The sequence below is a fragment of the Ahaetulla prasina genome, chromosome 10 (genome assembly GCF_028640845.1).
Source record: "Ahaetulla prasina isolate Xishuangbanna chromosome 10, ASM2864084v1, whole genome shotgun sequence".
Taxonomy (NCBI): Eukaryota; Metazoa; Chordata; class Lepidosauria; order Squamata; family Colubridae; genus Ahaetulla; species Ahaetulla prasina.
In genome coordinates this window covers 26,324,230-26,351,433 of record NC_080548.1, presented here as the reverse complement: position 1 = coordinate 26,351,433, position 27,204 = coordinate 26,324,230, and the positions used below count along the sequence as shown (strand labels likewise).

The 27,204-nt window shown below is 44.7% G+C and overlaps 1 protein-coding gene across 1 annotated transcript; it reads right to left on the bottom strand.

The window, feature by feature from the left end:
* Positions 1-27,204, bottom strand: LOC131204382 (protein BTG3-like). Its single transcript, XM_058195615.1, has 5 exons — positions 27,113-27,204; positions 10,856-11,046; positions 3,947-4,084; positions 1,806-2,001; positions 1-787 (listed from the first exon to the last, which is right to left on the bottom strand). Exons 2-5 carry the CDS (start codon positions 11,026-11,028, stop codon positions 605-607), a joined length of 690 nt encoding a protein of 229 aa, XP_058051598.1. The 5' UTR covers positions 11,029-11,046; positions 27,113-27,204; the 3' UTR covers positions 1-604.

Genomic DNA, 27,204 nt, shown 5'->3' with positions numbered 1-27,204 from the left:
AAAAAAAAAATCACAGGATACACCCACGTAATTCAGTCACGATGAATTGTGACAGGTTTTGCAGAAGCAGTAAATACCTTAAGCAAAGTTGACTACGCACAGAAGCCTGTCGACCTGGTTTTTCCTTCCCCTCTTGTTCTTTCAGTTTCCACATCCGAACCTTTCCCCATCTTCTTTTCCCCTCCGTGTCTTGCTCTAACTCTTTGATCCCACTCCCCTGCCAAGTGCAACGTAGGAGAAACACAGGTCTCCAGTTTTATCCCTACTATGCTGAAGTGCTAAATAATATACAATGCTAATGCTACACTTGTTTGGCACCATAGAAACAAGGCAGTGCCACCCCCCTATCTTTCGGTCTGGGGGGGCAAGGTGAAGAGGGTAACTCTTGGTAGTTCCCCCACCGGGTTGCAGGGGGGGTGGGGGGTGGGGGGAGAATTGCCAAGAGTTAGCAACCACCTGAAAGAAGAATATAAAAAAGAAAAGTTGTTTACTTCCCCCCCCCCAAGGTCCCAATGTCAGTGTAAATAAGGACAAACTCTAGGCAGAACTTGAGATGTTGTGAGGGACCAAGGTTTTCACTCAGCCCCCCCCCAACCCCACTTCTTCAGGGTTTGGCGGCCCGTTTGGTAAGGCGTCTCACGAGATTCAAGTTGGGTTTTCTGGGCACAGGGGATTTTGAGGTGACGTCAACGTAGTAGAACACAGGCTGGTAGGCTGGGATGTAGCTGACCACACTTTGAGGGCACGGAACCCAGAGAGGAGCTGGAACGTAGAAATACTGGGTAGGCTGGAAGGAGAGAGAGAAAGAAAGAGAGAGAGAAAGAGGTTAAGAGGAGGAGAATGCAAAACCCAGAAGCTACATCTGGAAACTCAAAAAGGCTCGCAACCCATCAGATCTCCTCACAAAGAAGGGAATGAGCCCAACCCAGCACACTGGGACAACCTGAATCAAATCAAGCCTAGCCTAATAATTAAGATAACATGTTTCCAGGCAAGTTGAACTCAGCTCCCAGGGTTTCTGCGGAAGTGGCTTGTTTTCAAGAAAGGTTGTTTCTCCCAGTTCAGCTGAAAACTCTGGAATTTCCCGGTGTTTCATTTATCAAAATACTGACCAAGTCTAATCCTGGTTTGACTGTCAGCTGGCTAGGTAAGCCAAAGTCAGGTCCGTGTTCCAACTAAGCCAAGACTTGTGGGCTTCAGCTCCAAAGAATTCCCCAGCCAACTGAGAAATTCTGGCAGTTAATGTCCACCATGTCTTTAAGAGTTACAAAAGTTTGGAGACCTTGGAACGAAACCAATATTCCCCCTTTTTGTTTCCACGTGGAACACCGCTCTTACGCAGGCCCATGAGTGACAACTGTGGCATTTTAAAAGTCTCACAGTCGTTCAGAATGTTTTCCCCAGGTTTTCTCAGGCTTTGTCTACGTGCCACTTTTGAGCCACAAATCCAGTGACCTCCCCACCCCCAACCCCACCCTCGTCCTCCAAGTCGGCTCGCTCCAAGGAATTTGCATCTTATCAACAAGAGGTTGTTAACAGCAGCACAAGCCACACAGAGAGAGAGCTGAACTTTGCTTTGCTGGATTACAACCAACGTGCCCTGAGCTAATTTGAATGTTCAACCAAGGGCGGAGAAATATGCCCTCGGTTCTTCTTACTGGGAGATAAAAGACTTCAAGGGCGTCTCTCGCCTCCCGTTTTAGATTGCAGAAGCAAAATCAAAGGAGTCACTTTTTTTTTTTAAGCTCGAGAAAAACAACAACAATGAACTCCCAACTCCAGGCATTGTCCTTGAGGTCTCTCACCAGTGTGGGACTGTGTTTCCCAACCAGGCGACTTCTGCCCGGATATCTTGTCTTAGAAAACTTGGCCAGGCTCTCATCTTCTGAAGTCTCAGAGGGGGATTCTGAGTGATAATCTGATGTCACTGGCTCTGGGGTCGATTTCCCACTCTTGTTCTCTTCATCCTTCACCGTGAAGTACTGGTTGTTCTCACCAAGCCTGGAGGAACAGAACGGATGGGAAAGCTCAGCCACCAGGTTTCTCAACAGGCTAAAATTCAACAGGTGCTGTGATTTGGGGGGGATGGCTGGTGAAGGAGGAAATCCACCCCTTTTCTGATGCCTTTAGGATGGGGGTGTCCAGCCTTGGCAACTTTAAGACTTGTGGACTTCAATCCCCAGAGTTCCTCAGCCAGCATGTGGAAGTCCACAAGTCTTCAAAGCTACCACTTTGGAGACCCCTGCTCTAAATCAGGGGTCTCCAACCTTGGCAACTTTCAAGGCTTGTGGACTTCAACTCCCAGAGTTCCTCAGCCAACATGTAGAAGTCTACAAGTCTTCAAAGTTACTAAGGTTGGAGACCCCCTGCTCTAGATGATCACAAGAGGCTGCCACAAAGAAGAGGGGGTCAACCTATTCTCCAAAGGCAGGACAAAAATTAATGGATGGAAACTAATCAAGGAGAGAAGCAACCTAGAACTAAGGAGAAACTTCCTGACAGTGAAAACAATGAATCAGTAGAAGGGTTTGTCTCCAGAAGTTGTGGAGGTTTTTAGGAAAAGGTTTTTTTTTTTTAAAATTTCATTTTGTCACAACAGTACACACAAACATTGTCATAAGTTAAAAAAAAACATATCATGAAGAATATATATATTCATATATATATATGAAGATATATATATATATAAGTAAAGAATATGCATCAGCTATATTAATTTGATGTAATGAAGGGAACAATAGGACAGGAACGGTAGGCACTTTTGTGCTCTTATGCACGCACCTTATAGTCCTCTTAGGAATGGGGTGAGGTCAATAGTAGACAGTTTTTGGTTGAAGATTTTGGGATTTTGAGCAGAGACTATGGAGTCAGGTAATGAGTTCCCAGCGTTAACAACTCTTGTTACAGAAGTCATATTTTCTGCAATCAAGTTTGAAGCGGTTGACATTAAGCTTGAATCTATTTTTTGCTCTTGTAATATTGCGGTTGAAGCTGAAGTAGTCTTTTACAGGAAGGATATTGCAATAGATGATTTTTGTGTGTTAATAGATGGTTTGTGTGAAGTGGTATAGGGTTTCCTGCTTGAGCAGGGGGATTGGACTAGGACAGAGGTCTCCAACCTTGACAACTTTAAGACTTGGCAAAACTGGCTGAGGGACTCTGGGAGTTGAAGTCCACAAGTCTTCAAGTTGCCAAGGTTGGAGACCCCTGGACTAGGAGATCTCCAAGGTCCCTTGTCCCAAAGGTGCCTTGTTCAAGAAGCAACTGGACTTTCTGCTTTTTCTTGGAAGAAATTTCGCTTCTCATCCAAGAAGCGTCTTCAGCTGAAGAACTTTCTTGCATGAGAAGCAAAACATTTTCAAAGAAAAAAGAAAAAAAAAAACCAGACAGTCCAGTTGCCTCTTGAAAAAGCACCTTTTGGGACAACCATGACCCGGATTGTATTAATTTAGTTTCCTAGTATGATTTGTGTTGATTGCTTATTTAGTATCCTATGACTATCACTAAGTGTTGTATCTTATGATGAATGTATTTTTATGATGACGATGATCATGATTGATCAGTTATAGCTTTTAGGTACACTGAGAGCTTATGCACCGAAGGCAAATTTCCTTGTGTGCCCAATCACACTTGGCCAATAAAGAATTCTATTATCTATTCTATAACTGGGAATCTCTATAGAACTTCTATAGTCTATAGCAGGGTTCTCCAACCTCGCCAGCTTTAAGACTTGTGGACATCAGCTCCCAGAATTCTCCAGCCAGCTAAGCTGTGTTGGAGAATTCTGGGAGTTGAAGTCCACAAGTCTTAAAGCTGCCACGTTTGTGGACCCCTTGTCTACAGTCCTATAGCTCTATAGTCCAATAACTTGATAGTCCCTTCCAACTCTGTTATTCTGTTCTGTTAGGCATAGGTGAAACGACAGGATGGAGCCCAAGATACTGACCTGCAGCAAACTTCGCCAGGATCAATCCAGATGGAAATCTCCCTGGGCAGTGCCAATTCCGAATAATCCAGACCACAGGCCGTGCAGGCCTTTAGGAGAGAATCATCAACCTGCTGCTTTCTATTGATCCGGATGCATCTGGGGGAAAAAGAAAGACAAAAGATTCAGAAAAGGTTTAGTTTCAAGGCGGATTCCTAGTTACGGCCGTAGATTGAAAGGGAGGAGCCATCTCAAAAAAACCAAAAGACTTTTTTTTAAAAATTGGAATTATTCACTTTTATTCAGTTTGCTTCTTGAGGATTCACTCTTCCACTAGAGCAGGGGTCAGCAGCCTGTGGCTCTGGAGCCGCCTGTGGCTCTGGAGCCGCCTGTGGCTCTGGAGCCGCCTGTGGCTCTGGAGCCGCCTGTAGCTCTTTCACCCCTCTGCTGCAGCTCTTTGTCATTCAAAATATGCATCACAACCACCAATGTGCAACACCTGCCGGCACGCAATTTATTGAGCTTTTCAACCCCCGGTAGGCCAACCATGAATAAATCCAAGAAAAAGAAAAGTTTCAGAAGAAAAACAGAACATTTAATTCAACTACATATGCCAGTTTTGTGGCCGCTCAAGAAATAGTCAGGCACGGGAAGGGTTTTGTGGTTCCCGGTGTTTTCTTTTCTGCGGGAAACAGGTCCAAATGGCTCTTTATGAGTGTTTAAGATTGCAGCCCCCTGCACTAGAGAGTGCTGCGAATAAAGCCACGATAAAACCACCAAAAATATCACAATCGGCATAATCTGTATCATCGTGATGCAGATGGAGTCACTCATGCCCCGAGCTGCCAAATGCCTGTTCATAAGTGTTGATGGAGATTCTCCATCATCCAGGTCATAATTATCCCAAAGGTGTTTTTATTCTTCCCAAAAGGCAACTGGACTTCCTTTGTTTTTTCCTTGTAAATGTTTCGCTTCTCATCCAAGAAGCTTCTTCAGTTCTGACTCAACGACTCTCAGGAAGAGTGCGAACGACCAGAGGACTGCAAAGGAATATAAATCCCTCCAATTCTCCACCATTCGGTCAGAACTGAAGAAGCTTCTTGGATAAAGAAACGAAACCCCTTCAAGGAAAAAACAAAAACAAAGTGTTTTTGAAAAAAGCACCTTTGGGAGATTTAATCAAACACCTTCTCTAACCTGTCTTTTTGGCTTGAACATGCATCCAAACAGCTGCACATTGTCTTGTCAGGACACATCTGGCTATCCACTTCTTGCTGGACTGAGAACGTTTGCTGTCCTTGTAAGACTCACACCTGCACACCAGAACAACTAGACACAAGAACAGTTTTTTCCCGAAGGCCATCACTCTGCTAAACAAATAATTCCCTCAACACTGTCAAACTATGTACTGAATCTGCACTACTATTAATCGTCTCATAGTTCCCATCACCAATCTCTTTCCACTTATGACTGTAAGACTGTAACTTGTTGCTGGCAATCCTTATGATTTATATTGATATATTGACCATCAATTGTGTTGTAAATGTTGTACCTTGATGAACGTATCTTTTCTTTTATGTACACTGAGAGCATTTGCACCAAGACAAATTCCTTGTGTGTCCAATCACACTTGGCCAATAAAATTCTATTCTATTCTATTCTAAAGCGTCTAGCTGGGAATTTAGAATAGAATAGAATAACCGAGTTGGAAGGGACCTTGGAGGTCTTCTAATCCAACCCCCTGCTTAGGCAGGAAACCCTACACCCATAATGGTGAACCTGTGGCATGCGTGCCAGAGGTGGCAGGCAGAGCCCTCTTTGTGGGCATGCGCACCGTTGCCAGCTGCTCTTTGCAAGTGCTAGAAAACGGTCTGAAAACGTACAAAAAACCAGGCCATTTTTCAGGCCATTTTTTGGACTTTTTTTCAGGTCAAAAGCAGTGGTGGAATTCAAATAATTTAACAACCGGTTCTCTGCCCTAATGATTTCATCCAACAACCAGTTCACCAAAACTGCTCAGAAAGTTAACAACTGGTTCTCCCAAAGTGGTACAAACTTGCTGAATCCCACCACTGGTCAAAATGAGTCTGAAAAAGGCCCCCAAAACACCCTGAAAACGGTCCCCAAAATGGCCCAAAAAACTGCCGAAAAGAGCCAAAAAAAAACCCACAACAGATTTGCATGCACCGGCTAGCTGGTGTTTCGGCAGTCCGGTGTGTGTGCATGTGCAAGCGTTCCAGTTTGGGCACTCGCTGTGGAAAAGGTTCACCATCACTGCCCTACACCACTTCAGACAAATGGTTATCCATTCTCTTCTTAAAAACCTCCAGTATTGGAGCCTTTACAACTTCTGGAGGCAAGTTGTTCCACTGATTAATTGTTCTGACTGTCGGGAAATTTCTCCTTAGTTCTAAGTTGCTTCTCTCCTTGATTAGTTTCCACCCATTGCTTCTTGTCCTGCCCTCAGGTGCTTTGGAGAAGAGCTTGACTCCCTCTTCTTTGTGGCAACCCCTGAGATATTGGAACACTGCTATCATGTCTCCCCTGGTCCTTCTCTTCACTAGACTAGCCATGCCCAGTTCCAGCAACCCATTCATTGTATGTTTTAGTCTCCAGTCCTCTAATCATCCAGGTTGCTCTTCCCTGTTAGATTGGCAGGTTTTTTTTTATTTGCATTTTATTTTTTATATTTTTATTTGCATTTGCAAAACCTCCTTTTGTATTGGAGCCTTTACAACGTCTGGAGGCTTCGAAGTGAGGGCTACCTCAATGAAGATAGGAGCTGCTGTCTCACACACTGGTTTTGGAATCAACCACTGCTATTTCCTCCATCGCTTCGGGAGCTCAAGGCCGGCATTGAGACAACAAAAATAATGTTGTTTAAAAGCAGAGCCTGGCTACACACTGAGCAACTCTGCCACAACAAGTTCCGGGCGGGGCACGGCAAACACAAATTGTGGTGTGACCGGCTAATGATCGCCCGAGTAGCCAAACTAGTATGCAAACTGTGCCTTGAAAGGTACAATACAGTTATTTTACAGCAGGCTGTGCAAACAAAACACTCCATAAAAAAAAAAAAAGAAAAGAAAGCCACTTTTTGGTTGTTGTTTGTACTTTTTTTGTTGGTTGCTTCAGTGTGCTTAAACGGCTAGGTGGGGGCCAAGGAGTGGGCTTGTGCTGCAGAAAGGAAGTGGCACGCGCACAAACACACACACACACACACACACACACACACACAGCATTAATGTCCTGTCTCCACCAATTTTCTTTTTCCTATTTAAAATATCCAAGTTCCTAGTACTCATGATTCAAGAAGCAAGATTTACCATTTCGTGTGCAGGTAGGCCTCGACTTACAACCAAGGGCTTAGTGACCGTTCAAAGTTATGGTGCCTCCCCCACAAAAAAAGTTACTTACACCCCAGTTCCAACGACTGCATACAAACCCAAAATCACACTTGATTGCATTTCAGATGCTGGGCAAGGGGCTCACCCAGGGGTGAAATCCAGCAGGTTCTGACAGGTTCTGGAGAACCGATAGCGGAAATTTTGAGCAGTTTGGAGAACTGGCAAATGCCACCCCTGGCTGGCCCCAGAGTGGGGAGGGAATGGGGATTTTGCAGTATCCTTCCCTCAGGAGTAGGGTGGAAATGGAGATTTTGCAGGATCCTTCCCCTGCCAACGCCCACCAAGCCACGCCCACAGAACCTGTAGTAAAAAAAAATTGGATTTCCCCACTGGGTTCACCTTTATGGCTAGTTGCAGAGCTCCAGGTCATGTGACCATAATTTGTGACCATTTTTCGGCCACTTTCCAGACTTTTCTAGCATGCCCATAGGTACACTGATTCACTAAATGACCACAACATTCACTTAATAACCACCAGAAAAAAATAAAATAAAATCAGGTCCAGTTATGTGGGGGCCTTGACTTACAACCGTCATTGACTTACGAGGGAAATTTCATGATCCAATACGGTCATAAGTCAAGGACTAACTGTGGTTCATCTGCTATGCCAGGGGTCTCCAACCTTGGCAACTTTAAGACTTGTTGAAGTTGGGTTGAAGTCTGGGAGTTCAGGCTTAAAGTTGCCAAGGTTGGAGACCCTGGTCTAAACTAACACAACCGATCAGGAGAAAAAGCCATTCAATAGATGGACTTTAGGTTGTGTCTTCTGAACACGAAGCTTGTTTCCCCCATAAATCCAGATCCAGTGAGAAAGAGGATCATAGAAACCTAGCAGGCCAGGCCTGAACGTATCTGCTGGTCAATGCTGCTAAACCAGTAGTGGGTTTCAAAAATTTTTTTACTACCGGTTCTATGGGTGTGGCTTGGTGGGCATGGCATGGCTTGGTGGGTGTGGCAGAGGAAGGATACTGTAAACTCTCCATTCCCACCCCACTCTAGGGGAAGGTTACCGCAAATCCCCATTTCCTCCCGGATCAGCTGGGACTTGGGAGGTAGAGAATAGATGGAGGTGGGGCCAGTCAGAATTTTTACTACTGGTTCTCCGAACTACTCAAAATTTCCGCTACCGGTTCTCCAGAACTGGTCAGAACCTGCTGAAACCCACCTTTGGGCTAAACCCCCATCCTTATCCAGCTTCTAAATTTTTCTATCTAACCCCTTCTATCTTTTATGGCAATGTTTTTCAACCCTGGCCACTTTATGACTTGTGGACTTCAACTCCCAGAATTCCCCAGCCAGCCATGGGTTGTTGGAATTCTGGGAGTTGAAAGTCCACACGTCTTCAAGCCGCCCAGCATAGAAAAAAAACCCAAACAAACCGCTTTCTAGTAACCCTGACTGGCCTATTATTTTTTTTTGTTCAGACAACTGGCTTGAATCCTAGACACTTAATGGCCTTGGCGGAAGAAAATTTGGGCCATAAATATTATTAAAAATCTAAGCTGCTCGTGGAAGCTGACGGGGCTTGCTTTTTGGCTTCTAAAAAAAACACACACACACACAACAAACCCAAACCAACTCTGAAGACAGCTGCTTGAATAAGCGGAAGTTTCCCCATCTTCCTGTCACAACTAGGGTAAATGTAACAAGACGACAAAAACCAGCAACCACTTCCATTTCCTCCACTTCAGCACGCCACAGTCTTGTTGACCGACAAAAGGCTGTGAAATCACATTTCATCTTGACGAACAGCGTAAACGGAGAAACCTCAACCGAAGGCCCCAAATCACTCTGGCGTCATTACAAAAAGTGTAATGATTAATTTAATTTTTTAAAAAAAATTAATAAAAAGCGAGCCACGTTTGGTCTAGTGGTGAACGAACTAGGAGATGGTGAATTCTAGTTCCAGCCTTAGGCATGAAAGCCAGCTGGGTGACTTTGGGCCATTCCCTCCCTCCCTCTCTCTCTCTCTCTCTCCAAGACCAACCCACCTCACAGGGTTGTTGCTGTGGAAAAAATAGGAGGACGAAGGAGAATGATGTATAACTGTTACCTTGAGTTACTTATCAAATAATGATAAAATCAAATCAAATACCAGCTTTCCTAACTGACATTGTGGTTTGCAACTCTTCTGGAGAAAATAGGCACACAGGATTATATATCGAAGTATATAACATATCACTTAATACCACTTGGGAAGCTGACATCAAATTGGGATTATTTTATTATTTGGATTTTTCCCCCCCCCTGCTTTTCTTTAAAGGCCTTTCCATTTTGTCGTACGTTTTTGACTTCGTCCAAAATTATTTGCAGAAAATTATTTGCAAGGCACGGGAAAAATCTTCAGTGTTTCTACCCTAAACAAAAGTTGTTTTTTCCCCTGAAAGGGTAAATTACAACTTCTGACAAGCTGCCACTATCGTAAATCTAATGTTGTCAAAAGTTAAAAGGGCAGCTAGTTGTTTTGGTGTGCTTTCTTAAAAAAAAAATAATAAAACACCAGATTCAGGTCGCCTTGACATGAGATGCGTTCCAAGGAGGAAAAAAAAACACTGCTTTAATCTATCCTAAAAAAACAATAATAACAATCACGAGATCTCAACCATAGCAGTTGAATTACTAGGAAGGCCAGAGGCAAACTAGTATATTAGACCCATCGTGAAGCTGCGCTACAAACAATGCGAAGTGTAAAAATTTGCGTCCCTTACATTACCACGTCCTCAAACACAGGAGGTCCTCTCTTCTCTTTTGCCTAGCCAGGAGGAAGGGGCTTAACTTTTCGAGAGTTCAAATTACTCATTTGCTTTTAGAATGGCTCAGCAGCTTGAAGAGGTGTGGACATCAACTCCCAGAATTCGCAATGTGAAACTTGTTCCCCCATAAATCTAGATCCAGTGAGGAAAAAAAGGATCAAAGGAACCAAACGGGCCAGGCCTGAACGTATCTGTTGGATCAATGTGGCTGAACGCCATCTGGGAGCTGGATGTCCACACATCTTCGAGGCACCTGGGTTGAGAAAACACTGCTCCAGAACATCAGGAATCCCAAAGGTGCTTTCCAGAAGGAAATTAAGACTTTCTTGGTTATTGGAAACATTCCACTTCTCATCCCATGAAGCTTTTTGGGAGTTCTGCCTGAATGATGAGGAAGTTCCTTGGATGAAAAGCGAAACATTTTCAAGGAGGGAGGGAGGAAAAAACAACCCCCAAAAAATTCCAGTTGACTTTTGAAAAGCATTAATAATAATAATAATAATAATAATAATAATAATAATAATAATAATAATAATAATAATAATAATAATATTGCCTACCGTATTTCAATCTACAATCTCTTTTTTTCTCCAGCGTTAGATTAATCCAGGGGTCTCTAACCTTGGCAACTTTAAGCCTTAAGAATTCTGGGAGTTGAAGTCCATCAGGCTTAAAGTTGCCAAGGTTAGAGACCCCTGGATTAAACCAGATCGCTTGTCCAGAAGACATGCCATGGATCAAACCCGGCCAAACCCAGTCTTTTTGCCTACCTGTACGCTTGTCCTTTCACGGGGTTATCTGGATACCAATGCTCGTTAAACCGCTCGCACAGGATCTTGGTCAGGTTCTCGCCGAAGCGCTCCACTTGGTTCTTCTCCAGCTTCTCATGACGGTTCACCAAGCGGGAGATGAACCGAGTCCCGATTTCAACCTCGTCTTTCATCCTGTCGCTGTGTGTGTCCTGCGGGGGGGCGAAAGCAATGCCATTCAGAGCCCAGCACTCTGCTAAAGGGACGGAGGGAGGGCCCCCCTGCACGGAGAAGAACCAAGGGGCTTCAGCAGGGACGGGACGGGACAGGCTCTCTGGGTCAGGCTCCACGAGATCTGCTCCAGAGGAGCGAGTCCTTTGTTCTGAGGTTGCAACACAGAGGCACCGAAAGGTGAGTTGGAGTTGTGAGCAAGAAGTGACTCACTGAGGAAGGGGAAGAGAGATTGCAAAGCTGTTACATCAGTGGCTGCAAGGCTGCAGCAACTGGGTCACACGGAGGAGGCCCTCGCTCACTCACACGTAATATACACATCAACATTCCTCCCCCCCAAGGGAAACAGTTGCAGGGTCACTCAGAGGCCATCTAGCTCAACCCATCCCAGGTAAAAGTAAATCCATATTAATGGATGGCGGCAGCAGAGTCTGCTCAAGCCCTGGAATCTGATTGGTGGATTATTATTCCTTACTCGCCAACCACCCTTGCCAAAGAAGTTGCGAGCAATGAAAATTAGGGTTTTGTCTTGAGAGTTTTGTTTTATTTTTTAGATTGCGTGGACTTCCACTCCCAGAATTCCCTAGCCAGCCTTGCTACCGTGATTGATTGATATCCTGATTAAGAGATTGCTAGCATGGGCATTTTTGGTCCCGCCATGTATCTTCCAGGGTTTTTTTCTCCTGCTATCAGTTCCTCAAAGGAAAACCTTATTTGTTAGGTTTAATATCCAGCCTTTCTTCGTGAGCTATCGAAGCACTCCCATTTCCCCCTAACAATCCTGCAAGGTAGGCACAGCAGAAAAAAACTCAACCCCTGGAACTGCCACAGCCGCAAAGAACTTTTTAATGCTTGTCTTCACCAATCTAGCTCCCTTATAAACCTCACACAGCATTATTAGTTGGATTCACACAACTCGCTGATCCTTAAACCCAGTTACTGGGTTCCCTAACTTGCTACACTCAAACAAATGCGTGATATTCCAGTATTACGAGGCTGGCATTGGATCAGAAGCAACCAAATCCTACTTTAAGCTAATGTGCGTCTTGTGTGAACCCTGTCAGGTGTTGTTCTTGGGTATAAAAATTCTGAGAATTCTAGCAAGCCTTGACACAACTGAAAAGCTCCATGAGGAAGGAGCATTCATCAAGAATCAAGTTATAAGGAAGAAAAAAAGTTAGCGGAATTATTGAGTCTGTCATCTGCACCTCCATAACTGTCTGGTTTGGTTCTGCAACCCAACAAGACAGACACAGACTTCAGAGGATCATTAGAACTGCAGAAAAAACAATGGCTACCAACCTGCCTTCCGTTGAGGACCTGTATACTGCAATCAAAAAGAGGGCTGTGAAAATATCTACAGACCCCTCACATCCTGGACATAAATTGTTTCAACTCCTACCTTCAAAACGACGCTATAGAGCACTGCACAACAGAACAGCTAAACTCAAGAACAGTTTTTTTGCCGAACGCCATCACTCCGCTAAACAAATAATTCCCTCAACACTGTCAAACTATTCACTAAGTCTGCACTACTATTAATCTTCTCATCGTTCCCATCACCCATCTCCTTCCACTTATGACTGTATGACTGTAACTTTGTTGCTTGTATCCTTATGATTTATATTGATTGTTTCCTAGTATGATTTGATTATGGTTATCTGTACCTTTTGACTATCATTAAGTGTTGTATCTTATGATTCTTGACTAATGTAACTTGTCTTTTTATGAACACTGAGAGCCTATGCACCAAAGACAAATTCCTTCTGTGTCCAATCACACTTGGCTAATAAGGAATTCTATTCTATTCTATTCTATTCTATTCTATTCTATTCTATTCTATTCTATTCTATTCTATTCTATTCTTTCTAATTCTGTTTTCTATTCTATTCTGCTCTACTCTACTCTACTCTATTCTATTCCTATTTCTACTATTTCTAATTCTATTTTCTATTCTATTCTATTCTTCCCCACCAAATCTTTCCCACCCAACAAGTTTTCCAAACCATCAGGAGGACAAACTAGTCCTTCACATGAAGCTCCCTGGCTCCAAGCGATGTCCTTCCAGATGACTGGCAGAAAACGATGGGAGTTCCAGCACACCTGGTTGGGCTCATCTCTCAAAGTTGGGGCCAGTGGGGCTCCAACAACACTTTTGCTGGGAGGGTGTCATTCAGGATCGTATAAAATAGGGACTGGTGTCCTCCTTGTGCTCAGGCAGACACAAAACAGCCCCAACCCTGATAAGAAGAATACGTCCGGAGGTCTACTAGTCATAGGACTTTGTGATCAAACTCTGCTATGTTTCCTGGAACGGCTTGTTTCTGTTTCAGCAAAAAAGTCCCTGCTAGTGAAGGAACACAGATATATATACACACACCCACAAAGGTTGCAACATCGAGAGGCAGGCCAGAAAACAAAACAAAGGGAGAAAAAAAACGAGTTGTGTCTTTGTCAACAAGCGCCGAGCACATGTGTGCCACGACGCACACCTCTCGATATACTTTTAGCCTAAGCCAGCGCTGTGGGCTCGTTTGTGTACACACATACACACACACACACACCCTTCCCATAAGCAATGACCTTTCTCCCCGAGATAACAGCGTGCAATACAAGGTATTCACAACTCACTCATGCAGAAGAAAGTTCACTCCTTTTTTCCATTTTTTACTAGCATCTGTGCACATGACATTGATAATACTGCTCCCCAGTCTAATGTCATCCGGATCAGGGGTCTCCAACCTTGGTCCCTTTAAGACTTGTGGACTTCAACTCCCAGAGTTCCTCAGCCAGCTTTGCTGGCTGAGGAACTCTGGGAATTGAAATCCACAAGTCTTAAAGGGACCAAGGTTGGAGACCCCTGATCTGGATGACTTGGATCTCAACTCCCATCATCCCCAGCCAGGATGTCTAAGCTTACACGAATTAAGCAAGCAACAGAGCAGATGGGCTAGGAAAAAAAACAACAGCAGCAGCCCAATTTGGGAAGTCTGGATTGGATCAAGCCAACATTTCCCATCCATTGGAAAGGGGGTGAAAAAAAACTATACACACACACACACACACACACACACACATATATATATATAAAAGGGACGCGTTGGCTTAGTTGCTAAGATGCTGAGCTTGTCATCGAAAGGTCGGCAGTTCAGCGGTTCGAATCCCGACAGCTGCGTAACGGGGTGAGCTCCCGTTACTTGTCCCAGCTTCTGCCAACCTAGCAGTTCGAAAGCACATAAAAGAAGCAAGTAGATAAAATAGGGACCGCCTTTGGTGGGAAGGGAACAGCGTTCCGTGCGCCTTTGGCGTTGAGTCATGCCGGCCACATGACCACGGAGACGTCTTCGGACAGCGCTGGCTCTTCGGCTTTGAAACGGAGATGAGCACTGCCCCCTAGAGTCAGGAACGACTAGCACATATGTGTGAGGAGGAACCTTTACCTTTAGTCTAGAGAAAAGAAGGACTGGGGATAGCAATCTTTCAGTATTTGAGAGGCTGCCACAAGAAAAGGGAGGTCAACTTATTTTCCAAAGCATCAGAAGGCAAAACAAGAAACAATGGATGGAAACTACTCCAGGAGAGAAGCAACCTGGAATTAAGGAGAAACTTCCTAATAGCGAGGACAATTAACCAGTGGAACAGAAGTTGCCTTCAAAAGTTGTGGATGCTCCAATACTAGAAGTTTTTAAGAAGAGACTGGATAGTCACTTGTCTGAAAAGATATGGGGACTTCTGCTTAAAAGCAGGGGGTTGGACTAGAAGACCTCCAAGGTCCCTTCCAGCTCTGTTCTGATTGAAGATTGGAGACAGGTTAAGCATTACTGCTGAACTCCATTGTGGATATCCAATAGCCCTTCTTGGAACAACTTGCCTGCAGAAGTTGTGAATGCTCCAACACTGGAAGTTTTTAAGAAGAGGGTTGGATAACCATTTGTCTGAAGTGGTGTAGGGTTTCCTGCCTAAGCAGGGGGTTGGACTAGAAGACCTCCAAGGTCCCTTCCAACTCTGTTATTATTATTATTATTATTAGTCTTAAGCATATGAGCATTGTGCATGTGTACAATAAAGAAAAGTTCACAAGAGTGACCAGCTCTCTTAAATAATTATAATAATAAGCCCCCTGGGTGCAATTCCACAACATCAGATGCCCCACTTCAACACCCTCAGCCTTGACAAAAACCACCATCGGACAACTGCAAAAGGCACCTTTACTTGGAACAGCTCACAGCCTGCAAACAATACCTTTAATACAGATAGTCCTTGACTTATGACCACAACTGAGCCCAAAATTTCTGCTGCTAAGCGAGACAGTTAAATGAATTTTGTCCCATGCTGCAACCCTTTCCTCCCACAGAAGTTAAGGGAATCACTGCAATCGTTAAGTTAGTAACTCGGTCATTAAGTGGGTTTTTGCCCCATTTTATGACCTTTCTTACTACATTGGTTAAGTGAATCCCCTGCCGTTAAAGTAGAAATGTGCTTGTTAAGTTTATAGTTTATTTGTTTATAGCTTATTGATGGATCGATAAGCCCTTGGGCCATATCAAAGCACAGAGTTCCAGAAACAAATCATTACTAAAATTTGGATAAAATGCAATTTAAAATGAAATTGCAATAAAATAACCGTCTAACATGAAATCGGAATAAAATCCAATAATTTAAGATGGAGATAAAATATTCTAGGGGAGACATGATAGCTGTGTTCCAATATCTCAAGGGCTGCCACAAAGAAGAGGGAGTCGGGCTGTTCTCCAAAGCACCTGAGGGTAGAACAAGAAGCAATGGGTGGAAACTAATCAAGGAGAGAAGCAATTTAGAACTAAGGAGAAATTTCCTGACAGTTAGAACAATTAATAAGTGAAACGACTTGCCTTCAGAAGTTGTGAATGCTCCAACACTGGAAATTTTTAAGAAAATGTTGGATAACCATCTGATTGAGATGGTGTAGGGTTTCCTGCCTGGGCAGGGGGTTGGACTAGAAGGCCTCCAAGGTCCCTTCCAACTCTGATGTTACGTTATGTTAAATATGATAAAATTATATTTCGGTGTCAGCCCCTACCACCTACCCCAAGCAGTCCCACAGATGCAGTTCTCAACCAAACCATTTTGCTTAACGTGGTTGTTAAGTGAATTTGGCTTTCCCCATTGGCTCTGTAGGGAGAAGGTCGCAAAAGATGATCAGTCTTAAGGTCTTAAATACGAGTGAGTTGCCAAACGTGTGTCTGACTTTTGATCCCCACGACTGTAGCGATGCAGGAATCATTAAGTATGGGGGGGGGGGGAAACCCGATCATGTCAGCCCCTTCTTTTCAGCCCCTTTGTAACTTAGAACGGTCCCTGTATTATTAGATAGCTAGTAGAGAATTTATTATTAAAACAACATCCAGCTAGCTATCCGAGGTCCTTGAGAAGAACTCAGAAAAGTGTACAAAAATACCAAATCCATCTAAAATATCTGGCGGACAACTGTGCAACTATCCTTAACCATCGTAACAAGAACTGGGGGAAAAAAAAAAAGAAGAAAGCAAAGATAGTAGCCATAGTGATAAGTTTGCAATCCCAAACCATCTGGAGCAGCCCTTGAACAATATCGGCCGCTGATAAAAATCGCAGCAGCGAGAATAGCCAACGTGGCTTTACTGTACTTGGAAAAAAAAAGCTTTAATCCTGCAAGGATACCCATTCGTATTATTAAATAACAACATCTGGCGATCCCGAAGGCCTTGGGAGAGACCCGATAAAAAGTGTACAAAAATGTCAAATTCCAGTCTAAACATTGGCCTGCCTGTGCCAGAAACCATCATAATAGAATAATTGAAGGCCACCGCTGGCTAAAAAGGAATGGGCAGCTGTGATTTTACCTTGCTGTGAACTCAACAATAGATAACAGGGAGAAGAAGAAGAAGAAGAAAAAACAACTCGCATGAAGAAGGCAAAATCCACCCCCACTTGCAGCTTCCAGAAGTTTCCAGATGGAGCAGGGCCCAAAACTTTGCTCTTATTTGGTGAGAATGTTTTTTTAAGACACGCGGCAGAATTTTGCATTTTTTCCCCATCTTTTAAAATCCCCAACTCTCTCGGGCACCAGTCCCAGAGCAGCCCACAAGCCGAGGGCACGTATAGGTAGTCCTCGACTTATACAACAGTTCATTTAATGACCGTTCCAAAGTTGTAACAGCACTTATTTAGGATTTATTGCCTTCTTATTTGTTGCCTTATTTATTGCCACTTATTTATTTATTGCCTTCCATTGAGGACCTGTATACTGCACGAATCAAGAAGAGGGCCGTGAAAATATTTGCAGATCCCTCGCATCCTGGACATAAACTGTTTCAACTCCTACCCTCAAAACGACGCTATAGAGCACTGCACACAAGAACAACTAGACACAAGAACAGTTTTTTCCCGAAGGCCATCACACTGATAAACAAATAATTCCCTCAACACTGTCAGACTATTTACTGAATCTGCACTACTATTAATCGTTTCATAAGTTCCCATCACCAATCTCTTTCCACTTATGACTGTATGACTATAACTTGTTGCTGGCAATCCTTATGATTTATATTGATATATTGACCATCAATTGTGTTGTAAATGTCATACCTTGATGAAGGTATCTTTTCTTTTATGCACACTGGGAGCATATGCACCAAGACAAATTCCTTGTGTGTCCAATCACACTTGGCCAATAAAATTCAATTCAATTCTATTCTATTCTATTCTATTCTATTCTATTCTATTCTATTTAGGACCGTTTTTTCACAGTTACGGCTTTTTGTAGCACTCCCCATGGCCACGTGATCAAAATTCAGACGCTTGGCGGCTGGTTCCTATTTATGACCGTTGCTATGTGTTCTGGGAGTCACGCGATTCCCTTTTGTGACCTTCAGATGAGCAAAGGTCAATCGGAGAACCAGATTCACTAAACAACTGGGCTACTAACTTAACAGCTGCAGCGATTCCCTTAATAACTGTGGCAAGAAACGGCATAAAATGGGGCAAAGCTCACTGAACAAATGTCCCTCAACAACAGAAATGTCGGGCTCAATTGTGGCCTTAAGTTAAGGACTACCTGTACAGACTCTCACCTTTTGACCAGAAATCTGGCCAGAGAGAGGCCATACTTTCCCTGGGGACATCAAGACTGACCCCAATGTGTGGTACGTAACAACTGTGTCGCCTGGACCAGAGGTCTCCAACCTTGGCAACTTTAAGACTTGTGGACTTCAACTCCCAGAATTCCTCAGCCTAAGGAACTCTGGGAGTTGAAGTCCACAAGTCTTAAAGTTGCCAAGATTGGAGACTCCTGGCCTGGACGATACAGGCGGTCCTCGACTTATGACCGCAATTGAGCCCAACATTTCTGTTGCTCAGCAAGAAAGACAGTTAAATGAATTTTTTTTTTGTCCCATGCTGCGACCCTTTCTGACCACGGATGTTAAAGGAATCACTTGCCATCGTTTAAGTTAGTAACACGGTCGTTAAGTGAATCTGGCTTTTCCTCATGGACTTTGCTCATCAGATGGTGGCAAAAGGGGATCACTTGATCCCCTGGGACCCTGCAACCGCCATCAATCTGAACCAGCTTGCGGAGTGCTTGAATCTGGAACTCAAGACTATTGGGGAGCTGCAATGAACGCAAGTCGAAAGACCACGGAGAGGAGAGAGAGAGACGCGGCAGCTGTCATAAGTCACTTTCCTCAGTACCGTTGTAACTCTGAACGGTCAGGAAACAAGCTGTTGTAAGTCAAGGACAACCTACACCCTCCTAAGCAGCTTTTGACCGTTGGCATCCCTGCTCAGGTAAAAAAGAGAAAGGCTGCCGGCTGCTATGCACCCCGCCAGATTAAGCCAGTTTCCAAACACCCCGAAGCAATTGGAAAAGAATGTCAGGCTGACAGGTGTCCCCACCCAAGTCACAAGACCTGGCGAATTGCCATCACCGCAGCCGGCTAGTCTCACACCGGCATCAGCCAACTCACCTGGAGTCTTCCTGGTCTTCAAAAGACAGGTGGAGGGAGACCCAGATGCCACTGCCAAGGACAAAACCCCTGCCTTGGTGCGCCAGAGTGGTCTCATCCACAGAAACCACCGAGATTCCTCCTTGCGTTGAAAAGTAAGGGGGGGGGTGTTTAAAAGGGACAGGAAATATTTGATTCTTAGGCTCTAGTCTCTGTGGATTTCTTTAAAAACTGAGCCACCCTCCCTCCGTGGCAAAATTGCCCCTCGTGGCATGGAACCAGGTTACTGGAGGAACCGTCTCATCCTCCGTGACATCAACCCAGCCCACCCAGCCAAGCAGGGAGAGAAAGAAGGTTCCGAACCCCACTGGGTTAAAGAATTTTTGACTGGGAGGGTCAGGAAGAGAGCTTCCTCTGCCATTCCCCATCCCCCACCCCGTGGAATCTCTGCCCCCCCCCCCAGGTGTGGTTGGTCCCCACTTTTCTGTTCTTCAGAGAAGTTTGAAGACTTGGCTGCAGCAACTACCATGGTGTGTGTGTGTGTGTGGATGAGAGAGAATGAGAGGAGGAGGGAGGGAGGGGGGTGGGAGGGAGGGAGGGGGGTGGGAGGGAGGGAGGAAAAGAAAGAAAGAAAAAGGAAGGAAGGAAGGAAGGAAGGAAGGAAGGAAGGAAGGAAGGAAGGAAGGAAGGAAGGAAGGAAGAAGGGAGAGGGGAGGGAGAGAAAGAAAGAAAGAGAGAGAGAGAGAGAGAAAGAAGGAAGGAAGGAAGGAAGGAAGGAAGGAAAGAAAGAAAGAAAGAAAGAAGAGAGAGAGAAAGAGAAAGAAAGAAGAAAGAAAGAAAGAAAGAAGAGAGAGAGAGAGAGAAAGGAGGGAGGAAGGAGGGAGAGAGGGAAGAAGAGAAAGAAAGAAAGAAAAAGAGAGAGAAAGAAACAGAAAAAAGAGGGAGGAAGGAGGGAGAGGAAGGGAGGAAGGAAGAGAAAGAAAAAAAGAAAGAGAGAGAGAGAGAGGAAGGAAGGAAGAAACGAAGGAGGGGAGGGAGGGGGAGGGAGGGAGGGAGGGAGAGAAAGAAAGAAAGAAAGAAAGAAGAAAGAAAGAAAGAAAGAAAGAAGAGAGAGAGAGAGAAAGGAGGGGAGGAAGGAGGGAGGGAGAGAGAGGGAAGAAGAGAAAGAAAGAAAAAGAGAGAGAAAGAAACAGAAAAAAGAGGGAGGAAGGAGGGAGAGGAAGGGAGGAAGGAAGAGAAAGAAAGAAAGAAAGAAAAGAAAAAGGAAGGAAGGAAGGAAGGAGGGAGGGAGGGAGAGAAAGAAAGAAAGAAAGAAAGAAAGAAAGAAAGAAAGAAAGAAAGAAAGAAAGAAAGAAAGAAAGAGGGGAGGGAAGGATTTGTTTGTTTTGTGACTTTTATTCGCCATGTGCGACTAGGCGGCAATATAAATCTTCTCAATAAATACAACTTGTAAACCGCCCAGAGGCTAACCCAGACAGTGACACAGGCACTATCTAAATTTGATAGGCAAATAAACAAATAAACCCAGGTCTATCGATCTGTCTGCCTGTATGATTCACTCACACACACTTTCTCTCCATCCATTATATCTACCCATCCATCTGTCTGTTCATCCATCCCTGCATTTCTAAAACAAACCTGCGTTTGAATGATATCTCACACAGGCAGACAGATGTTGTTGCTGTAATGGCCCCTTGGATTTAGGAGACCCCCAACGACGGCTTGAAGGTGGAGAAGGTAGTAGTTGAAGGGGCTCTAAGACAATTGTCCCCCTACAATAGAAGATAACGCTTGTAGCTCTGGGTTGAACTGAGGGTCCTCGGTACTCTGTGCCTGGTTATTTTCTTGTAGATGTTTCATTACCCAGCTAGGTAACATCAAACCAGTGCTACTGATGTACTGATGCAGCATTGATGATGTTACCTAGTTGGGTAATGAAACGTCTACAAGAAAACCACCACGCTTAGAGAGCACCAAGCACCACACAATTATCCCCTAATGGGAGGACAGAATTATAGTAGCTCTTTTATTTCCTACCCTCAAAACGACACTATAGAGCACTGCACACCAGAACAACTAGACACAAGAACGGTTTTTTCCCCCAAACGCCATCACTCTGCTAAACAAATAATTCCCTCAACACTGTCAAACTATTCACTAAGTCTGCACTACTATTAATCTTCTCATCGTTCCCACCATCCATCTCCTTCCACTTATGACTGTATGACTGTAACTTTGTTGCTTGTATCCTTACGATTTATATTGATATCGATTGTTTCCTGATTGCTTATTTGTAGCCTATGACAATCATTAAGTGTTGTACCTTATGATTCTTGATGAAGGTATCTTTTCTTTTAGGTACACAAAGAGCATCTGCACCAAGACAAATTCCTTGTGTGTCCAATCACACTTGGCCAAAAAATAAAAAAAAATCTATTCTATTCTATTTTATTAGGACTAACACATTTACGTACAAATAATAACTTCAACCTTTTGTTAGCTTTTCTGCAAAAAGGATGTGTGTTTCCCCTGTGGAATATCTGCCCATTATTTCACCCCCTGGGATTTTTTTTTCTCTCTCTCTTTTTGGGGTGGGGAAAGAGCAAGAGAGACAGACTTCACACAACCTATAAAGCTCTAAACCAGGGATCTCCAACCTTGTCAACTTTAAGAATTGTGAACTTCAGCTTTGCTGGCTGAGGGATTCTGAGAGTTGAAGTCCACAAGTCTTAAAGTTGACAAGGTTGGAGAACCCTGCTCTAAACTCAGGTTAACCAACAGTGCAAATGCTGTATCTAACTAACTAGCATGCAAATTCTCTTTACATCCAAATTCTGGGGTTTCCTTATAAGAGGTCCTTCTATTAAGAGTTCCCCCCCACCTTCTATTCAATCGTGTCCATTTCCCAGACACTTTGTCGTTGTTAGCTGCGAAATCGTGTCTGACCCATCGTGACCCCATGGACAACGTTCCTCCAGGCTGTCCTGTCCTCTACCATCCTCTGGAGTCCATTTAAGCTCACACCGACTGCTTCAGTGACTCCATCCAGCCACCTCCTTCTCTATCATCCCATTCTTTTACCCTCAATCTTTCCCAGCATTAGGCTCTTCTCCAGGGAGTCCTTCCTTCTCATTAGGTGGCCAAAGTGTTTGAGTTTCATCTTCAGGATCTGGCCTTCTAAAGAGCAGTCAGGATTGATCTCCTCTAGGACTGACCGGTTGGATCGCCTTGCAGTCCAAGGGACTCACAGGAGTCTTCTCCAGCACTAGAGTTCAAAGGCCTCAATTCTTTGGCACTCGGCCTTCCTTATGGTCCAACCTTCACAGCGATACATTGCAACTGGGAAAATATGCACTTTTGTTGGCAGGGTGATGTCTTTGCTTTTTAATATGCTGTCTAGATTTGCCATAGCTTTCCTCCCCAAGAGCAAGCATCTTTTAATTTTAATGGCTGCAGTCCCCATCTGCTGTGATCTTGGAGCCCAGGAATTTAAAATCTATCACTACCTCCATTTCTTCCCCATCTATTTGCCAGAAATTGAGAAGGCCAGATGCCATGATCTTAGTTTTCTTAACATTGACTTTCAAGCCAACTTTTGCACTCTCCTTCTTCACCCGCATCAAGAGGCTCTTTAATTCCTCTTCGCTTTCTGCCATTAGAGTGGTATCATCTGCCTATCTGAGGTTGTTGATATTTCTCCCGGCAATCTTAATTCCAACTTTTGATTCATCTAGCCCTGTCTTCATCTCAGACACTACCCCTGCAGTTTTCCTGGCAAGTTTTTCAGAAGTTTGCCATTGCCTCCTTCCTAGGGCTAAGAGAAAGTGACCGGCCCAAGATTACCCAACTGGCTTTGTGCCCAAGAACTCATGAACTTCTGGTTTCTAGCCTGAGGCCTTAAACACAACACCAAACTGGCTCTATTAGGTTTGGCTTCAGCTTAACAGATGGTAGAAACTTAGCCATTGTAGATTCACGGCTTAAATATGACCTCAACCGGATTGTGATTTAATCAACGGATTCACAGAATATGGCTTACCATGATATGCAAAGCCGGCTTATTTCGCAGAATGCTCAATATTCTTAGGTTACCAGAACAAATGGTCAACCCATAGAAATAGTTGGGACAGTTTGGAAAAAGGACATTTTCTTTGCACAAGAGGATATCGTGCTGTTCATAGCTTTTGAGCCAAGCTGCATGCAGTCATGATCCTAGTCCATTTCCTTGATTGATATTCAAAATCCTAAAAGCACACTTTCAAAATGGCCAAAGGTATCAAAGGAATGGGAGCCTCCAGGTTCAGAAGTAGCATACCTTTAAACACTGGTGGCTATCGACAAATCCAGCTTGTGGGCAGCCCCACAGAGCCATTGTTCATTTACAACTTTATTTGTAATTTGGCAACTTTAAAGGTAAAGGTAAAGGTACCTCCTCGCACATATGTGCTAGTCATTCCTGACTCTAGGGGTCGGTGCTCATCTCCGTTTCAAAGCCAAAGAGCCAGCGCTGTCCGAAGACGTCTCCGTAGTCATGTGGCTGGCACGACTCAACGCCAAAGGCGCACGGAGCACTGTTCCCTTCCCACCAAAGGTGGTCCCTATTTTTTCTACTTGCATTTTTTACGTGTTTTCAAACTGCTAGGTTGGCAGAAGCTGGGACAAGGAACGGGAGCTCACCCCGTGACGCGGCCCTCGAGATTCGAACCGCTGAACTGCCGACCTTTCTGATCGACAAGCTCAGCGTCTCAGCCACTGAGCCACCAGGTCCCTTTCTTGGCAACTCTAAGCTGTGCCGGCTGGGGAATTCTTGAGAGTTGAAATCAACACAGCGTAACATTCTCATGGTTTAAAAAACACTGAATTACACAGTAAGGACATTTTTTCTGATGAGACACGCCAAGAAATCAAACAAACTACACCCCGATCTGGCACGTGACCTTGATGGACTGGCAGGCAATGGAAAGAGAGGAAAGGAAGGGAATAGTTCATGTCTAATAATAATGTTCCTTGCAAAGAGAGAGGGAGTGTTAGGGACGGCCCACAGCGATCTTCCCATGGTCAGGCGCTGATAAAGACTTGGAAGCTTAAGGCAGTTCTGTCAGCTTTCGGGAAGGCCAGTGAGTGTGCCAGTGCGCACAAAATAATCATCGGGGAGGATAAGCATCAGTAGAAAGCTGGTGAAATGCAAGAGCAGATAGACACTCAGTAAGGAAACAATGGGCGCATGCAAAAGAGGGCAGAGGGGCCTCTGGTGGCTCAGACTGCTAAGACAGTCTGTTATTAACAGCAGCTTCTTGCAATTACTGCAGGTTCAAGTCCCACCAGGCCCAAGGTTGACTCAGCCTCCCATCCTTTATAAGGTAGGTAAAATGAGGACCCAGATTGTTGGGGGGCAATAAAAGTTGACTTTGTATATAATATACAAATGGATGAAGACTATTGCTTAACATAGTGTAAGCCGCCCTGAGTCTTTGGAGAAGGGCGGGATATAAATACAAATTTTTAAAAAAAAGTGCAGAAGGAAGGGATCAAAGAAGTACAGGAAGGATGATTTCCATAAAGGGAAAAACCCAAAGCTGGAGGTCACCCTTTTAGCAGTATTTCTCAACTTTGGCAACCTTAAGAGGCCTGGATTTCAAGTCCCAGAACTCCCCAGCCAGCAGTTGAAGTCCATAAAAGTGGGAAAAATGTTGCTTAATGGGTCAGTTCAAGAGACCTAACAATTGTCCCCCCAAACGGTGATTTTTTTTTCAGGAGACAACTGGACTTTCTTGGGTTTTCTGTGAGTCCAAATGGCTCTTTGAGTGTTTATGGTTGCAGAATCCCTGCCTTAGACAATGGTGTATGAGTGCTTTTCAAACCCAGAAACTTCAGGATGTGTGGACTTCCAACTCCAAGAATCTGCCAACCAACATGCCTACTTTGCTGGGGAATTCTGGGAGTTGAAGTCCGCATATCTTAATTAAAGTTGCCAAATTTGAAAAAAACAAAACAAAAACCACGGATATATTCCACCTCTATCTGCCTCCATATACCCAGCAGGAATTGATGGATTTGGCTAGAAAACATTGTATGGATGCATCTTACGGCTAATTCGATTCTTTCACTTTTTCTGATAATTTCTCTTTTCCGATTCACTCAACATAGACATTAACAATATAGACTATAGACTATGCAAAAAGAGACCATCAACCAGCCCAAAAGAGAAAAAAAAGAGACTGCAGCACCTCCCCACCAGGAATCAGCACCCAGATCAGCACAGATTAACTCCAAAATGAGATTCAAGTAAGCAATACCCCGATCAAGAAACTGCCAAAGAGCCATCAGTAAACAGCCCAACCAAAGAATCCTTAAGACCAGCCTCACCCATACAGACAGGAAAAGACACCAGAATATAAACTGACAGCAAACCCCCCTCCTTACTAGCCCTGATGATGTTACCTAGTTAGGGTAATGAAACGTCTCTGCAAGAAAACAAAGCAAGCTCAGAGAGCACCAAGAACCTCCTATATTTCAACAAAGTTTTCTCCTTTATTGGCCCACTCAACGTATGTAACCTGGCTTATCTGTTCTCACCATGTCCCAGGACATCCCCACCACCACAAAACAAAAAGGGGAACCTAGAAGATGCCTTAACATGCCCATAAGAACAATGGCTGGGATTCCCATTTCAGTTTACCAAACTCCTTGGAAATAGCGCCGTCGTGCAAAAAAAAAAAACAACACAACTCAGCTCCTGAACTGCAAATTAAAAACTACCAGGACTGGTTTCGCACAAGATACCAGGCTAAAATGTGGTTTATTTTGAGTGGGGGGGAGGTTGGGATACGGGGACGCGGCATGTGTGCAAGCCACGTCTGGGTTTCAAGGATGATGGGGAAAGAACCGGAGCCAGCAATTAGCAGCAGCTGAAACGAGAATGGAAGCAAGCACGATCCTTGGACTCTTTGTCCTTGAGAAAAAGTGGGAGGCGGGCACCACCAGGAGATTTGCATTCGCCCCCAGCATCAGAAACTATTGGGGCAGAGCGATTATTTCCCTTTACTAAACGCGTCTATTTCACACACAACAGCCTGACTAGGTGGCTCAAGTGGCTAAGACACTGAGCTTGTCGCTCGGAAAGATCGGCAGTGTCCGGCGGTTCGAATCCCTAGCACAGGTCTCCTGCCTGAGCAGGGGGGTCGGACTAGATGACCTCCAAGGCCCCCCCTTCCAACTCTTGTTACTGTTAACTCCCCAAAAAGGTTTTGCCCAGACTTATCCTTCTCCACCTCTTCTCTCCAACTAGGCGCACAACCTGAGCGAGAAGGGGACCCAAAAATGCACTTTCCCCCCTCCCTCCCTCCCCCCCGAGGCCTCACCAATTATTATTATTCTTTTTGTTTTAAAGAGCCCTCGGCTTTGCCATGCAATCTCTCCCGTTCCCAACCGGCTCTCCTCCGTCTTGCCGATCGTGGGAAAGGGGAAAGGAAAAAAAAAAAGAGTTGCATCCCCAGGCTAACTTAGCAGCGGGCGTCGGGTTGGAGACGGGCAGGGAAGAAGGAGGAAGAAAGAAGAAAGAGGAGGAGGAGAAAGAAGAAGTGAAGGAGAAGGAGAAAGAAGAAAGAAGAAGAGGAGAAGGAGGAGGAGAAAGAGAAAGAAGAAAGAGGAGAAGGAGAAGAAGAAAGAAGGGAAAAGAGACCGAAATGGCAACATTTCGGGGGGAGCGGAGTGGAAACTATCGAGGCGCCCGGAGGTCGGAAGAAACGTGCCCCGGGAGATCAAGGGATCTCTTCGGGATCGGTCGCTGGAGCAGGCGAGACGCTCCCACTCGCGTCTTTCCTCGCCGATCCCCCCAGTCCCGGATCGGCGTTTCCACGTGGAGGAGACTGCCGCGCATCTCGACTCCAGAACCGGCAGGCATTCCCAACGGGAAAGTTGGAATAACCGGCGGGGAACGCCAAGACGCTCCAAAACTTCCAGCGAACCATCCCCGCAGCCCCGATCATCCAAACGAAAAAGAAAAAAACAGAACCCCAAAAAGTTTCCCAACTTTTTATTTTACCCCCCGGCCCCGGCGCACCCGGCTCTCTTTGCCCCTTACCTTTCCAACCCGCCTCGGCAACGTGCGATCCTTGCCCGCCACGCGGTTCTTCCTCTTTTGCGCTTCTACAACGATCGCTTCTGCGCGGCTCG

Bases quoted from the DNA above. Each gene is read 5' to 3' on its own strand.
- LOC131204382 (XM_058195615.1), bottom strand. From the start codon at position 11,028: ATGAAAGACGAGGTTGAAATCGGGACTCGGTTCATCTCCCGCTTGGTG. The intron at 4,085-10,855 runs GTAGGCAAAAAG...TTTTTCCCCCAG, and splicing joins GTGAAAGGACAAGCGTACAG to ATGCATCCGGATCAATAGAA. The intron at 2,002-3,946 runs GTCAGTATCTTG...CTGTTCCTCCAG, and splicing joins CCTGGCGAAGTTTGCTGCAG to GCTTGGTGAGAACAACCAGT.